We start from the raw sequence: 17,732 nt of genomic DNA, 5'->3' as shown, positions 1-17,732 counted from the left end.
GACCAGGCTTGTTCTGGTATCTTCTGAGGCTAATCAGAAAAACATGGGGGAGTGCTCCCGACAGGGAACAGCAAAAGCTCTTTTAACTTCAGCTCTCTCTACTTGGAAGGAGGAACATGCCTGCCTGTGGAAAGGTGGTAGGTCAGGTATCCATGGCCCTTGAACCCACCATTTTGTTCTCCTCCTGGAGAAGTGCTTGGTCACAGAGTGATGCAATTTTGCCCTCCAGCAATTCAGTGCAATCCTTTCTGAACGCTAAAGAACAAAAAACCTACAGTCCAGATTTTCAACCATGTCTCCTGTCAAAAACATTTCTAGGCACAAATACTAGTAATTTAGTTCTAAATGTTGGTGTAGACAAAACTGCAAGTATTTGCTCCTGATTCATGTTGGGCACCACAGCGTTTCTCTAAGAACAGAGGCAAACACTGAAAACATGCAGTCTAAGTCCAGACATTTTTATAGGATATGATTAAACTCAACAGCAGCTCCAGCTTCCCACCACCCCTGCTCTGCTCTCATCCCAACCTACTCTTTCACGTTCTCTTTAGGAGAGGAAAAAAACCCCACTTGTCTACAGAGCAGCTTAAAATTGTAGCAGCTTGTGTCAGCTCCAAATGACATGATCAGAACAGGAAACCAAATCTTTTCCAAATAAAAGCCACTGTTTCTCCTCAGTTTTCCATTTAACACTCAGAAAAAGAAACAGGAAGATGAAGTTTGTTCTGGCACTTTCTGGAAGCACATGAGGTCTCTTAGCCTACTTCAACAGGAATTTAATCTTTTAAGAACAAATTTCACATACAACTTAATTCAAATCATGATTTCTGAAAGCTAGAGAGTTTGAAATGGGAAAATGTCCTGTGGGCTGCATCAGCTATGCAGCTGCTTCTAATTAAAGCTTCTCCTTTACTCTCTCTGGGCTACTTTCCAGCACAAATACTTTAGAGCTCAGCCTTTTTTTTTTTCTTCCCTCCTCCTTTTCAGCTCCAGCCTGCATTTGCCTTAGCTCAGGCTCTCATGGAGCTAAACAAGAGACGTAGGAACAAAACAAAGGTATTTATCCAAATTTGAAGTATCCACAAATCCAGAGAGCTGCGTTCACTCTAACAATCTAATGCTGCAGATCAAAGTAGAAGACTCACAAAAGCAGTGCTTTTGGTTCTTCTGCGACAGAGCTACACCAAAGTTACCTTCCAAAACTTAGTTTTCTCCTGCTTTCAATAGACTTCTGGAAAATATGTCTGGTCTGCTGGAAAAACTTCCTCATCTGCTGTGCTACGTCTGCCTGGGCACATTCATGAGACAGTCTCTTCAAATGCACCTTATAGACAATTTTAACCAGACTTCCAGATGTTTGATTTTCATGGGAGTTTTCTACTCAGGCCCATGATATCATCTGGAGATGCACAGAAGAAAGCAGATGGTTTTAATTTAAAAAGCAAAGGGAAGCATTTCCTCGTAGTCCTGCCTCTCCCCCCTCCAACCCAACTCTCCCTCCACTTTGATTGGAAGAGGTTTCATCAACGAGGGTAAAAAATTCCCTCTGATGACTGAGGCGAGAAGGGTCCCAGCTATTCTGTTACAGATTTTAACCAGACTTCCCTCTGGCTCCCGGGTTCTGACTCCCACACCTACACCTCCTCTCAGGAGGGAGAACAGGATTCTCTGGTTAGCTTTACAAACGCTCCTTCCCATGTCTCAAGGCGCCCATTTATGCGTCATACTTTGAATGCGAGCGATGGGATGGGACGGCCTCCCTGCCCTGCCTTTAAAGCAGCACACAGCTATTGTTCCCAGCCCACAGAAAGTGCCTCTGCAGAGAGCCACTCCACAGTGCAGCAACAGCAGCCACAGTCTGAACAGACACTGTTTAATTCAGCTATTTTGGCCCATCAGAGCTCTGAAGAGCTTTTGGTGCGCACAGGTAATAAAAAATTGTGACTGAAAATCACTACTTTGTTCCCAGAATCTAAGCTAGCAGTGCATGTACTCTGCCCTTTTTCCTCTGCCTTGGTCTCAAGGGTCTCCTTTAACTTCTGAAAGGAGACAGAAGGAAACAGAAAAGGGCAGACCATTCTCAGAAAGGGACAACTTCTCAACTTCTGCATTTAGCCTCTTCTGGAAAACTCTCAGACCTCATCCTGCTACAAGGTCTCCTATGGGTATTCCCCATTCACTAGCCCAGGAGTGATTAGTCTCTCGAGACAGATCCTAAGCAGATATCAGATGCAGTCTCAGAAGCAGTTCTGCGGTCTTGATTATTGCCTTCAGCCCCAGAAGTCCTCTTAAATACAAGTTAAAATTCATTTATGAAGGTCTATCTTGAAGGAAAGGTAGGTCAAAAACCTTGCAAGGGGGTTGAAGTTACTGGCAGCTAGAATTAAGATAGGAGCCCCTTGCTGCCATGCCATTGCTGCTTTGAGTTCAGCATTTTTTAGAGGTCTGCCTGTTGCCAGTCTACACATAAACTGTATTATGCTGTGGAAAAGGTGCACAAACTTCAGCACACAGTGAGAGAAACGTTGCTCGCTGAAGACACAGAGGCACACAAACCTGTGCAAACCCTGGCAGCTTGGGGCAGAAAAGGATGTGCTGCAGGAGACTGTGCTTTTGGCACTCCAGCATCCCCATCTGACTGAGCACAGCTCTGGGGTTATTCACACCATCAGGAGTAACAGAGGACCTCAGTGTCAAAGCAGCACTTGGCTTCACAGAGGCACAGCTATCCCTTCTGGACACACAAATTGCAACAGTCCCAAGGTCAGAGACTCAGTCCTCAAAGCCTGCCAAGCACAAGAAGTAGCAAGGCCCTCCCTACACCTTGCAGCACCCCTGTGTCAACTCCCTTCCCACTTCTGCTTCTGCTCCCTGCCACTGGGGTGGGAAGTTGGGAGAGGCCACAGCTGTGGAACACGGGGAAATTAGTCAAGAGGCTCTCTGCTCTTGGGCCCTGCCCCATTCCAAGCAGAGGCACTGCCCCATCCTGCATCCACCTGCAGCAGAGCAGATCCCTGTGCTCAGAAAACAGCAGGCAGCGATGCCAAAATCCCTGCTCTGCATGTCCTTGAAGCAGCTCCCTGTGCCCACACCCTCCTCCCCAGCCTGCTGCAATGCAGAAATGCTGCAAGCTCACAGCACTGTCCCATGGACTCTTCCCACTACTGCTTCCCAGTCATCCAGCAGCAGGGAAACAAGAAATTGCTTTGCTGTGATGGTCACAATCAGCATTAAGCAACGAGGACCTGTTACCCTGTTTCTCCTTGGATGAGAGGATACAAGAAGGTTCCTCCATGTTTGACACTGCAGTGTGTAAAAGGCTGCTTAGAGATGCTTTGAGGGAAAAAAAACCCCACCCATCACAGTGCAAAGCAAAGCCAAAGTCCAAACTGAACCTGCCTTTTGTCAAAGCAGGACCAAGAAAGCTTGGAAGGATGGGCCCTTCAGTGCTGCTGCAGATAAAGGCATATTCTGTGGAATAAGGCCTGCATCCTCACCATGGGAGTCACTGAATGAGTGTAGAAAAGAGCTCCCACAAAAAAAAAATAAAAAAAATCTGTCTTTGGAAGATGCAAACACAGGAATGTGTAATTTTCTAAATATAAAATCAAGGTCAGAGGAGGTCAGGAACTTTATCGAGCAGTGCCACAGAAAGACAGCCATGGGCCAGCAGCGTCACCAGGGGAACAGAGCTGCTTAAAGGGCACTCACAGGAGCAATCTGATAAAGCTCCAACCCCAGCTTCCTTACAGGGGTCACAGTCACTGTTCCCATAACAGATGCCAGACACACCACCATGAAGGTTTCTCAGCAGAAAAGCAGCTTTCTCTTTTAATGGAGTAGATGCTACAGGATGTTTAAAGGAAGCTGCTTCAGCAACATGCTGCCATCCATTGCTGGGCCAAATATCTAGACTAGGTGTTTTGTTATCAGTGCTTACTCATATCTTATCACACTTGGTTATTGCTGATGCAGGTTCTCCCTCAGCAGCTCACCTAGGAGACGGCAAGACCGACGGGATGGCCCGACCACACACTACAACAAACAACTCAGCCAAGAGGAGACACAGAAAGAGGAAGAGAGCCAGTTATAATAACTTATTGCCCAGCAAAGGAAGTACTGCAGATAACTTTAAGAAAGTGGAAGGGGTGGAGATGCTGCTAATCATTGAGAGATCCTGTAGACTTAGAAGCCAAGCCACTTGCTTTAGTAATAAATTCAGTTTCCTGAGCAAAGCATTTCTACTGTCACAACCATCAAAAACTCAGAAAGCCATTTAGGTTACTAAACCAGAGAGAAAGTTCCCCTATTCAGAGTTCCTCATAGAGCAGGAAAGAAAAAAAAAAAAGTTAAAACCAAAACAGGATGCTAAGAGTCAGCTTGCTAAAGGTAGAGACTACACAATTGAGGTGGGTTTTGCTACTTTGTTCCTTCCTTTCTGCAAAAATGTGTTCTTGAGCCAGAACTAAAAGACACTTACTAATCTCTGTATACAGCTCTTTGTTAGCCATTCCAGTTAATACAGCACCTGCAAAGGAGCTGAGCTGTTTCTTGAAGGAGGGGTAGGTTTAAAACCAGCAAGAACACTTTGCACAACAAGGAGGAAGGCAACATTATTATTGTAAATGTGTGCTAAAAAAATGTAACACTGGTCAAAGCTGCCATTGTAATGAGGGAAATGCGTCAAGAACTGGACTGCACTACAAATAGTGCAGAAGTTAATCAGATGAACCAACAGAGGCTGTAAAAAACAATTGTTAAGACATGGCTAAGAGGAACATGCAAGTTGGAGAAAATGTCCTGAGGAAGGTAAAAGCAGCACCAACATCAATACCAGTCTTGTTTATTACCTTTATTGTGACCTACATACTTTGGCTCCAGACTAACAAGCCTAAGTACACACCAGAAAGACCTACAGAAGATACCTATTTCTTGCTCCAGTCTTAAAATACAAGTGAAAACCAGGAAACGTTCCTGCTCTCTTTTCAGAAGGGCAGCTTCTTTAAGCTGACATCAATATAAAAGCCTGGAAAGGAAAAATTAGGAACCAGCAAGAGTTAGAAATTTCAGAAGAAACTTACAGGGAATAACAAGTTACATATTTGCTTTTCTGTGGCCTTTCTGCACATCAAGTATTGATTTGAACCTGAGGAGAACCTCCAATTACATTATGATTTCCCCTTTGTGTGCCACAGGTGCAATTTCAGTACATTGAGCTCTGTGTACCACATTAATAGAGAACTAAAGGTTGTGGTTAGGGAAGATGGAAGTGTAAAGAAGTGTGAGGAGCACAGCTCTGTGTTAGCCAAGCCAAATCAACAGGAGAAAATTCACTAATATTTAAACAATGTGGCACTAAGATAATGTCTTAGCATGCTAGAAAATGACACAACTTGAACTGATGAAGTAAACAACCTCTAGAAAATAAACCAGTTACTGCAGACGTGGTAAATTAACCCAACCAAACAAACAGAATTCATCTTTTGGCAAAATAGCACTTTATTTAAAAAGAAAAAAAAAATCTAAGTGCTGCAATTTGAAAGGTGAATTGCATTTAAATAGATGTGATGTTCTCCAGATAACACACACCCTGCCAAAGCTCCTGCTGATGAGCTTCCCATGCAGCAACAAAGTGAAGATGGGTGTCAGCATTTACCAAAATCAATTTACAGGATGCAAACAAATGTGGATGCTTGGTTGGGGGGGTTGTTAAGAGTGCTCTAGCAACTCACATTAATTACTTGCTCTCAAGCAGTAGAAGGGAATTGGCACACTCCAGAGTGCAGAATAGTTCTGAAAAACCTCAAAAATATTTAAATTGAGGCTGGAGTTCTATAAAGTAAGGTGAGCTATTAAGATGGAGAGCAAGTTTCAACTTAGCTTGTGGGACTGGAAACAAGGTACAGAGTTTACCTCTACGATGGGCTTGGCCTCAGTTCCCAACCTAGTGCAAAGAAATCCAACTGACGAGATCCAAACCCAAATACTGAACAAGAAACCCAGATCTCTTGTATTACAAAAAGCTAGCACACAAGAACTAATGCAGTATAAAGAAACACCAACTGTGCCAAAACTGTTATGCTGAAAAAACCCTGTAAGAAAAGCTTAAAAATTCACATTTCCTTTCTGGCTAAGGTCCTGAAGGAAAGAAAATGGGTAATTAAATTGATTAGAAATGAAACCAACTTACTTGCAATATCCTGTACCATTTTGATACGGAATGCACTTTCCCTCATTAACACATGGCTTGGAGTCATCCATACACTGCAGAGCTGAAAGAAAAGAAAAGAAAACAACCATCAAACCCATAGCTACAATACATGTCAGGTCAAAGCTTCATTAGCGTATTCAGGGGAATGAAAATTTTATAGGACTGGAACAAAAACAAAGACACTATCACATAGTTTAATTTCATCTCTGGCAGCATCAAAAGAGCCAGACTGAAAGAAGAATCAAATACAGATTTGTTCATCAGGCAACCAAATCTTTCCAGAATTTCTTGAAGGTAGGTTTTCAAAGCAAAGTGTGCAGGAATTTCAGCCAGCTCCAAAGACATTCGTGTCGGCACCTGCGTACTTGGGGTTAAGTGTCCTCAGTTACTACTTTCTGATCAAAATTCTGGACTGAAATTCTCTGAAATACAAAGCAGCAACTCTTAAGCCTTCTTCCAGAATATTTCATCTCAAATCCTTTCCTTCTTCTTTACTGTCTCTAGGGGCTCCTGGCACTGAAACAGGGGCATCTGTCCCTCATGAGCTGACCTGCTCAGTGTCACCAGCAACCCAGAATTTGCTGCAACATGTACTGTTGTGGCCCTCTGACTTCAGACAGGATCGTGTTTGCAAAGAAGTGGAAAACACCAGAGCAGTTGACAACTTTCAGCAAAGAATTTGGTATTTCTAAGGAGATCCTCTGTAACTCACACTTGACATTTTTGCTACTGTGTTTTTAAAAAGGCATTAAGTATGACACAGCTCAGGGCCAGCCAGTTTTTATCCAAGTCTACAAGAAGCTCTAGTGAGGTCTGTCCTGATGGAACCTCCAGCTCTGGCAAGTGCTTTTCCCTTCACAGGGACCTAAAGCAGCACTCCAAAGTGACTAGAAGGGTGGGAACTATGGAAACTCTGCAGGAGCAAAGGGCACTCTGGAACCACAAAAACTGAGCCATTGCACCTAGACCACAGCCTGCCATTTCAATAGGACCAAACCACCAGATAAAGCTCTCAGAACCAGATCAGCTGGGTCCTGTCCTGAGCTTATCCACAGACCAAGAAGTCACAAGCTCTTCCCAGCCTCCAGTTCTGTCTCCTGGCCCCAAACTCATGCCCTTCCATGCCTTTACAGACCCTCTTTTTCCATAACCTTTTTCCATTTGGGAAAGGCTTTAACCAACCTTAATTAAAGGCACCTAAAGGCATCAACAATATCCAACCACCTAAACTGCCCACTTGTCAGCCAGCTGTTGGAGGGTTGACTGCCCCCACCTCCCCCCTGCCTTTTTTTTTAATAAAGATGGTTTTCCTTTCCTCAAGTGGTACTAAATTTTCAATACAAACTCAGCAAGGGGTATCAGAGAAAACTGGTGCAAACCATCACTGAGGTCGATTCACTGCTGGTGAATAAGGATTGGGACTGGGAAGAGTTAACACGGCAGTCCCACTAGCTCTCCCGGCAACCCGACCAAATTCAGTCCAGCAACTGGACAGCTTGGAACAGACTCTGGTTCTGCTGTCCAGGGCTTGAAGTGTTATTTCTCAATAACCCTGGAGCACATAAACAGGTCACACACACTTCGAGGCACTACAGGAATGTTTCATGCTTGCAATCCCTACAGAGAATACAGTTAAATTCAACCCAGATCCCGGGAAAATTATCAGTGTTTCCCACAACACAAGTATGCTTGTTGCTGTTAACTTGATTTCTGAAAAAGGGGCACTTGGATGGCGCAGCTTCTGCAGAGCTCTCAGGAAATGAACAAAATTCCACTCGGAGCCCCTTTCAGATAACCCCCGAGGTCAGGGTTACCAAGCGACAGAAATATGAACAGGGATTGTGCACGGCATTCCCCCCACAGCAGGCAGGAACACTCGGGCTGGCTTGCACCTGTCTGACCATTTCTATCCCATTTAACCGCAACATCCACACGGCTTTGACTCCAAACTTCATCTGCTGCTGTCTAACACTGCAGCAGCTTGTTTTCACAGCAAAGATTAGCTCTAGTTAGCAGGGCTCGGTTACACCGTGTCCAAGAGAAACTGCTCTGTGTCCAAGGGAAAGTGTGGGGATTCCAGGGCTCCCACCACCCAGGCCACTCCAGGGAGGTGGAGGAGGGTTGAAGAGAGCCCTGCCACGTTTCAGAGAGCCAGGAGGGGAACCAGCCTTGGTATTCTCATCTCACCACCTTGAATTTCCATTCTTTTCACACCAATCGAGCCAGTGAAGCAAATACTCAGAGGATTATTTCTTTTGTGCTCGTGCTTTCAAACACAATTTTGTAATCTCGTCGAGTACCCCCGTCCCCAGTGAGAACTGAGCAGCCAGTTGATTTTGTAACCCACATAGTAAAAGCTTAACCAGCACTTGGCCAAAAACCCCTTCCAGCACAGCCACGCAGAGGGGAACAAGAGGCTGATGGGGTCACAGCAAGGATCCCAACCAAGGATTCCAACTTGGTTTGCTAGGGCAAATACAGACACAGCAGAGAGGCTTTAGCAAAGTAATGATTAATTTTCCTGGAGTTTTTGACAAATTATTCCCAACTTGAACTACTGTTTAGCAGGTCATTAAGCTACTACCAGCCTTTAGAGCTCTTTCACAGAGACAATGGGATACATTTTGTCTACAGTAATTCAGAAGTGAAAAAAGCTAAGAAAACAAACACAAAAATAGTTCATACTTTTTCAGGTTTAGATGAATAGAAATACTTTGAAATGCAACTACAGTTGAAGTGAATGTAAATGTAGCCATATTCTATATTAAAATAAGTATTAGAGTCATGTGACCTCTTGGAAAAAAAAGAAATCACAAGGGAAATAGAAGACTACAGTTCTCACAGTAAAATTAGCATTTCTGTGCACAAAGCACTGTCTTCCTGTATTTCACTATATCTTTCATAAAAATTTCACAATACATGCAAAACCAAGGCATTTCAACATGAATCACTTCAAAAGCTACTTCTTTGCTACCCTACCACGTTGAGATCAAGAGTCGAAAGTGCCAGGAACTACCTTCTACCTCTGCCAGCACAAAAAGTTTGTTTTGCTACATGCATTGTGTGAACTGGAAATACTCTGGTGTGTACAGCATGAGAGAAGGCAGCCTTGCCTGGGAGAGATAAAGCCACTTTTCTAGGAGCCGTATATAGACAGCATCAGCACACTGTCAAGGCTCTGACAGCTGCTTTTGACAGTTTTCTTCTGTGTTTAACACAAACAGTAATGGCAAATTGTTGGGTGCTTTTCTGGCTTGACATAGCCTGCCAGAAGGTAGGTTAGGCTCATGAATTTTAGGCATATTACAGGGATATTGGTAAGACAGCCCCTGTCTTCAAAAGACTGGTTTCTCCTGGAGAGGGCAGGCCACCCCAGGAAGGAGCACCCAGTTTGCATCAGGCACTGCAGCCAGGGCTGAAGGACTTCTCAGGAAAGGGCTCCTGAGTGCAGGCATGACCAACACTTGAAGTGATAGCACCCAGCCTGGAGTCCATACCAATCCTTGCTGGCATTGAGATGCAAACTCAAAACCTGACATTTCACATCCTACCAAGACCATTTTCCAAGGCCAGGGGGAAAACCAGATAACCACTGCTGTAAAATGAGTAGTGTATCTTGTGCAGGGAATGCTGCAATTTTTGACATTCTGAAACTCACAGCTGGGGCACAATGATGCCTAGATTTAATTTTTCTTTTTGGCTAAAGAGACAGTTAAAATCTAGGGGGAAAAGTTTTGTTTCTGCCTTAGTGTTCTTTACGATGCCAAGATGATCTGGATGTTGTGATTTGGTTTCCACACGTCATCTGCCTACTATAAATTCAAATATTTTCTGGGCTATAAATTTAAAAGAAATAGTGTAGGATTAAGATCAGAAGCTGTGTCAGAGTTCAGCTTTTGAGAGAACTTTGCTATAGGGAACTCAAGCCATAACCAGAGCAAGTCTGAAAGGGCTTTGTTCTAACTACCCAAAGGAAAGTAAGGCAAATAAACTCCTTGCCCACAAGTTCAGAGAAAGTCAAGCAGAAACAGATATGAAAAATACCAAAACAATTAATGCTGTGAGAAAGAGACAATATAAAGCTGACTTCCTGTAGCCTTGTGGTTGATTATCCTGCATTTCAGAAGGTGCAGGCTCTGACCAGAGGTTTTATTTTAAGTAAGGGAAGAGCGATGTCCTGGCAGAGAACACAGCTGAGCTGCTGGTACAGCTTTCTCCCGGGAGGACACTGCATGTGCCTCTCTCCTCTTTCTGTCCATGAGTGTTTCACTATATTCATAGAAACTCAGAATCAGAACCAAGACCTTTGTCCTACATGGTTAAAGCTTGCCCATAGGTTCAAAAGCTTTCTTGTGGGAGTGGGTGGAAAACAACCTACTTGAACATAGGAAAAAAGTCAAGCTAAAAACGCATTTAAGACTAGACAGAAAGTAAAGGACAAAATAGGTTTCTATAACCCTTATGCAGCCAGTGAATTTTCTGTCTCGATTGAGATTCATGAGAATCAGCCTGTCAGTTCAACTGTGCTACCCATTATGTGTGAAGGGAGAGGAGGAAAAAGGATTTGGAGCCCCCAAACAACAGCAACACAAGACGAGGCATGGAAAATCCCATGCTCAGGGCTGCTTGTCAGAGGTGGATCAGCTCTGAAGAGGACGACCATCAGCGTGGCCAGAAACACCAGTTACACAACAAATCAGGGGGCTCTCAAATTCCAAGGGAGAGAAAGACAGCTGCTGATTCCCTTCAGGAAAAACAGAGCGTGAAAAAAGCAGTTAATGCTGAAACATGAGGTACGTTCTGCAGGAGGGTCCTCCATGTGCAGAAAGGGACAAAATGCTTCCACAGCAGCACAACACACAACTGCTGGAAGAGCTGGTAAGGAGTAAGCAGCACTGTACATATGGGGAGAATAACCAAAGATAACCAAATTTTGAAGGAAAACCACAAAGGACTAATTACGCTGTTCACTAACCTCAAGAGATTACAGCTCCAGTGAGATTATATAGCAGGAAAGAAACCACTAGTAAATACCAGCTAGCTGAAAATAGGAAAATGGCTTTTTTTTTTTTTTTTTTTTCTTCTGAAGAACAGATCATCCTATGGCAGACACATGGAGGGGGAAGGAAGCAAACTGGTAAAAATCCTTACTGTGAAAAAAGCAGTGAAGCTTTATACCCAGCTCAGATTTAGAAACCATTAACATTTGGGGAATTTAAACAAGCTGACCAGTTAGCACTTCACACACTGAGGGTAGTAGTTAAAGACAAAGCTTGTCTACAGGGCATGGAAACAGTCTGTAAACTGAATTGCTTTAATCAGATTAAGACATCTCCACTGTTTTTACACACAAAAGCCTGAAATCAATTGGATAATGCAAGACTCATCAACTGAGAAGCAAAGCAGAGCTCAGAGAAGTGTGAAGGCACTCAACCAACACCTGTTGGGAGAGAAAACTTTAATATCTAAACTGGTTTCCTTCACTAACACTCCAGACAAGTGCAAAAAAATTTGAAATTAAAATATTTACGTGGATTTCAGAAGAGAATTCCACTTGTTTAAGAAGAACAAGCCTGTAAATGTGAAAAAATTAATCCGTTTTGGGGTTTTTTTTTTATATTTGAGGATGCCAACAGACAATCTGACTACACGGAGCTCTCAGACACGCAGAACCCCATGCCCTGTCATCATCTGGTTCAAATCTCTCTTCCAAACACCTAGGACCAGCAAAAACTACTAATTAACCCTCCTAAGAACAGAGCTGGGAACCACCCTGTAGACGTGAAAAAATTAATCAGTTTTGGGGTTTTTGTTGTTTTGGTTTTTTTTAATTTGAGGAGGCCAACAGCCAATCTGACTACACGGAGCTCTCAGACACGCAGAACCCCATGCCCTGTCATCATCTGGTTCAAATCTCTCTTCCAAACACCTAGGACCAGCAAAAACTACTAATTAACCCTCCTAAGAACAGAGCTGGGAACCACCCTGTAGATTCACAGGTACAGTTGAAGTCTTCCATCGTTGGGGTCTTACGCCCAGGAAGCTGCAGGAACACTGATATGTATATCAGATGCAGCTACAGCTCATGTGACACTGCTGCTGCTGAAAAACTATCGATAAAAAACTCACATTGTAATAGATACTGAATTTAGGATAAACTTGTAACAGTTTGAAAGACTATCAGTCGCCATGTTCTCCATCTCCTCACACAGCTACTGTTCTCTGCCTTCCCCCACTTGCAGCTTTCCAAACAAAGCCAAAATGCCTAAAATCCAGAACTGCAACATAAAGCACTTAGTTAGGAGGGGAAAAAAAAAAGTTTTCAACAAAAAAAATGTAGGGAAGGCAATTAAAGAGCTGAAGAGGTATTGGTGTTTCCATGGCAATCTGGCAGGCGGGAGCCATGCTCGCCTCTTCTCCCAAGTGTTCCGTCATTCTGCAGCACTAAATCTTTATGAATGTGAACGCCGAGCATGTCTGCCCGTGCAGAAATGTTATCCCGGGCAGCGCTTCCGCAGAGAGCGGGAGCAAGGCTTGCTGCACGGAACAAACAGCAGGCGCCCGTGCCATGCCGAGACACAAAGCTCCTTTTTCATCCCCATGGCAGTCTAAAAAAAGGACATGTGCCCTAGGAACAGACTATTTTCTAAACAGAACCAACGATTATTTCTGCAGCTCTCAGATGACCCTGCTCAGAATGATATAAGCACTATTTCCCCTAGACAAGCCCTCAACTTCTGTTGGAGGGACGATTTCAAAGTGAATTCAGAGAAACTGAAGACATAAAAAATCCATAAAATGACTTTTTAACATGTGCTTAGGAAAGCTCTTTTTCCCACAACGTGGATGATGATTCCCTAAGGTGTCCAAAGGAGGGGTGACAATAATCACTGTGTCAATGCTCCACTGAAGAGTCATTAGCCAAGAGTACAAACTCAAAGGAAACGATGTTACACCTGGAGCTACTGCACAGTTACTGTACTACCTGTACAGTTACAATAACTGCTTGATTTTGATGCTAAAATAGATTCCCAGAAGAAACAGGCTGCCAGAGTCCTGCTACTGCTTTTCCACCTACTCCTCGCCCTGGGTTCAAAGGCCAGCCACCCATACTCTCTCATGGCACAAACACCAGTTTTGGAAATGGGAGAACCCAAACAGGATCTACTGAAGGCAATCACACACTTATTGCAACAGCAGCAAATAATTTAAAAAATATAGAGAGAGAGGGAAGTAGCTGTGGAAGTTGACAAAACCCAACCCATCCACTGAAAGAGATTCAAATGCCAAATGCCACCAGAGGCGTGAGTCCTCCTTTCCCAAGGATTCAAGTCCTGAGAACAGGAGCGGGAGGATCTTCACGTATTTATAATCTGACTAAGTGATGCCCTGCAGGAAGTGATGCGAGTTAGCCAGATTTTCATAACGCTTTCTTTTGAAAGTCTAAATCAGCATCTTTGATAAGAACAAATTTGATAGATGGCAACACCTTCAAAAAATCAAGTTAAACTTGCTCTCCCATAAGCAAATCCATATCAAGCAGAGCAGCACTGTCAGCGTTATCTGAAGTCCTCCAAATTTCACTGAAGATCTCAAACTGCAGTCCACGCCAGCACAGCACCGATTAAAAGTGGATTGTAACCTGCTAGAAACACGGGCTGGCAGGCAGCAGCCTGGTGAAACAGAGCACCGGAGTTAACTACAGCGGTAATTAGGGTGGGCTTGACAGCCGGGATCCCTCTGCCAGGAGAGAAGGGAATGGTTCACAGCAATTACCAGGTAAGTATCCTCACCAAAAGCGCAGGTGTTGCTGCCCCACCCCAGCTTACTGCACCTCCAAGTGCAGCCCTTTGCAAAACCAAACTGGAAAAGCGAGTTGCTGCACCATGGGGCTTGCATGATGAGACAAGGCTGAGCAGTCCAAACCATAGCGCTCCGTGCATCCAGGAGCCTCCTTCCTATTGACCAAGAGGGCTGACATCAGGTACCTGCCCTCTCTTGCACAAGAGCATCAAGCCGGTTGAATATGCACCCGAAAATACCCTTTCGGTGACTTCATCTTTCCCTTTCCCATTAACTGCAGGCACAGCTCCCACTCCCAGGGAGTGACACTGACCAGATGCAGGTCAGGATCTCACAACAGCAGGAGTCACTTTCAGCCTGGATTTGTCACCTCTGCCGAGCAGCCTTTGCTCAGCACCAGGAAGGGATTTCACCCACAAAGGCAAAAACTTTCGGCAGCATGGGAGGACCGCAGCCACCTCAGGTGTGCGTACCCGGGCAAGTGACATCAGGTGATGCCACAGCTACTTCTCTCGGCCCCTCAGGGAAAGGGCCAGCAATAAGCTGCTCAATTGTTTGTATGAAAGCGTAGTTTCACTAAGTGGATGAGACATTTAGTCTTTGCAAAATTAGTGTTTTGCCATCTTGCTGGACTGTGTAAGCCATTTCCAGAAATGACAGTGCTACTATGCACCACAAGTCCATGCTACCACAAAAACATATTTCTAAGACACCTACCCCTGAAAGGCCCTTTAATTCTCCTTTTGAACAAACCTAGCTAAAACACATTTGTGAAACAGTTTTTTCTTTTAAACTCCAACCACCTTCTTGCAACATATTAGCAAAATGAAATCGGCTTTCAGAGGGAATTACTGGAAAAAAAACCCCAGCAACATTTCTCCCAGGCGACAAATACTGACCACTTTTAATGTGACCATTTCAAAGTCAAAACAGATCGACTGACCGACCCAACTACTCCGCATCCAAACCAGCAAGAAGTGGTCAAAACTCCGCATTCAACAATTTCCACTCCAAAACCATAGTGAACAACAAAAGTACTGAAAACCCCAGTGTCTTGCTTGCTCATCCCTAAACGAGTTGCACTAACTTTCTCCCATCGCTACACTCTTCACAAGTCATCCGAAGACCAACCTAACCTCTCAAGAGTAAAAAGAAGGAATGCGAAGGCACGCAATTAATCAATGACCGCTGGTCCTCGATAGCTTTAACGCGGTGCGAGACTGCACAAGCTCTGCTCCGGGAGCAGGAGCCGCTGGAATTGCCACGAGATGTGCACCAGAACCCCCGGTTCGGCTGCGAACCAGCGCTCCGGACGAGCTTCACACCCAGCGTGCAAGGGGGAACAGTGACAAAAAGCGGCACTTCCCTCAGATGGGCACACATGGCTCTATCGCGCCCGGAATGATTAGCAGCAGGAGGAGGAGGAGGGGACGCAGAGATTCCCTCCGTGTGTGCAGGAATGTCCCCAACAAAGGTTCGCGGCGCAGGTATGCGAGCCGACGGGCGCCGCGACCCCTCCGCTGCCCCGCGGGTGCCGCTCCCCGCAGCTGCCCGGGGCCGGCGCATCCCTGGCACGGGCGGCCCGGGGCGGGAGCGGGGCCGGGAATGGACCGGGATGGACCGGGAATGGACCCGGGGATGGAGCAGGGATGGACCGGGGATGGACACGGGGATGGGCCAGGGATGGACCGGAATGAACCCGGGGATGGGCCAGGGATGGACCCGGGATGGACCCGGGGATGGATCCGGCAATGGACCCGGGGATGGACCCGGGATGGACACAGGAATGCACCCTGGATGGACCGGGGATGGACCCGGGAATGGACCCGGGGATGGACACGGGGATGGGCCAGGGATGGACCCGGCATGGATCCGGGGATGGACCCGGGATGGACACGGGGATGGGCCAGGAATGGACCCGGGGATGGGCCCGGGATGGAGCGGGGACGGGAATGGACCGGGATGGACCGGGAATGGACCCGGGGATGGAGCAGGGATGGACCGGGGATGGACACGGGGATGGAGCAGGGATGGACCGGGGATGGACACGGGGATGGGCGAGGGATGGACCCGGCATGGACTCGGGGATGGACCCGGGATGGACCCGGGGATGGGCCAGGGATGGACACGGGGATGGGCCAGGGATGGACCCGGCATGGATCCGGGGATGGACCCGGGATGGACACGGGGATGGGCCAGGAATGGACCCGGGGATGGGCCCGGGATGGAGCGGGGATGGAGCGGGGATGGACACGGGGATGGACCAGGGATGGACCGGAATGAACCCGGGAATGGGCCAGGGATGGACCTGGGATGGACCCGGGGATGGACCGGGATGGACCGGGGATAGACCGGGGATGGACCGGGATGGACTGGGAATGGACCGGGGATGGGCCGGGAATGGGCCCGGGAATGGGCCCGGGAATGGACTCAGAATGGACCAGGGGATGGACCCGGGATGGACACGGGGATGGGCCAGGAATGGACCCGGGGATGGGCCCGGGATGGAGCGGGGATGGAGCGGGGATGGACACGGGGATGGACCAGGGATGGACCGGAATGAACCCGGGAATGGGCCAGGGATGGACCTGGGATGGACCCGGGGATGGATCCGGGAATGGACCCGGGGATGGGCCCGGGATGGACACAGGAATGCAACTCAGAATGGACCAGGGGATGGACCCGGGAATGGACCCGGGATGGACCGGGATGGATCGGGAATGGACCGGGATGGACCGGGAATGGACCCGGGGATGGATCCAGGGCTGGACCTCGTGGTGCACGTGCACTCAGCTGCTCATGGCAGAGAGCATCCCACAGCAGGGATGGGGAAATGAGGGAGCAGGGCTGGACCCGGAGATGGACCGGGGAATGGGCCTGGGAAGGACCCGGGGATGGGGAAATGGGGGAGCAGGGCTGGACCCGGGGATGGATCGGGAATGGGGAAATGAGGGAGCGGGACTGGACCCGGGGATGGAGGCGATGGGGGCCATGGGGACTGAGGGCTGCCCCGTGGGGGTCACGGCAGATGGGGGCAGTGGGGATGGGAGCGAGGGCAGCAAGGGCGGGGGCGCGCAGAGCGAGGGCAGCAGCACATGTTGTGCCCTCGGGAATGGACCGGGATGGACCGGGAATGGACCCGGGGATGGATCCAGGGCTGGACCTCGTGGTGCACGTGCACTCAGCTGCTCATGGCAGAGAGCATCCCACAGCAGCTCTATTGGGGAGATAAAAGGGGTGACAGCAGACACCATGGGTCCTCTACATGATAGAGGCTGGGAGTGACTGATGGGGAAATGGGGGAGCAGGGCTGGACCCGGGGATGGAGCCAGGGATGGATCAGGGATGGATCCAGGGGTGGACCCGGAGATGGACCCAGGGATGGAGGCGATGGCGGGCAGTGGGAGAGCGGGTCTTCAGCCGGAGTTGGGGGTGAGCTGGGAGCAGGGCTGGACCCGGGGATGGAGGCGATGGGGGCCATGGGGACTGAGGGCTGCCCCGTGGGGGTCACGGCAGATGGGGGCAGTGGGGATGGGAGCGAGGGCAGCAAGGGCGGGGGCGCGCAGAGCGAGGGCAGCAGCACATGTTGTGCCCCAGCGGGATGGCGGCGGTGGCAGGTGCCCACAGGAGAGGACAGTGGGCTCTCCACCGGACACGCTGCGCTGCCCTTTGCTCAGATGTGGGGTGCAGGCAGCAGATCTGGAGTGTGCCCAGCGGG

At 47.5% G+C, this 17,732-nt stretch overlaps 1 protein-coding gene across 3 annotated transcripts in view; it reads right to left on the bottom strand.

The window, feature by feature from the left end:
- Window positions 1–6,324, bottom strand: part of NOTCH2 (notch receptor 2) — a 73,545-nt gene extending 67,221 nt beyond the window's left edge. For all 3 annotated transcript variants that reach the window (XR_005626535.1, XM_039699257.1, XM_039699258.1), the window contains exon 1: window positions 6,191–6,324. Coding sequence is in view for 2 of the 3 variants with exons in the window: in XM_039699257.1 (XP_039555191.1) it covers window positions 6,191–6,309 (119 nt within the window). In the remaining variant the exon portion in view is untranslated. The remainder of the gene's footprint in view (window positions 1–6,190) is intronic.
- Between the last annotated feature and the right edge of the window lie 11,408 nt (window positions 6,325–17,732).

This window comes from Passer montanus, unplaced genomic scaffold, assembly GCF_014805655.1.
Source record: "Passer montanus isolate IOZ18808 unplaced genomic scaffold, ASM1480565v1 scaffold131, whole genome shotgun sequence".
NCBI classification, from domain to species: Eukaryota; Metazoa; Chordata; class Aves; order Passeriformes; family Passeridae; genus Passer; species Passer montanus.
This window is presented reverse-complemented; position numbering and strand designations above follow the sequence as displayed.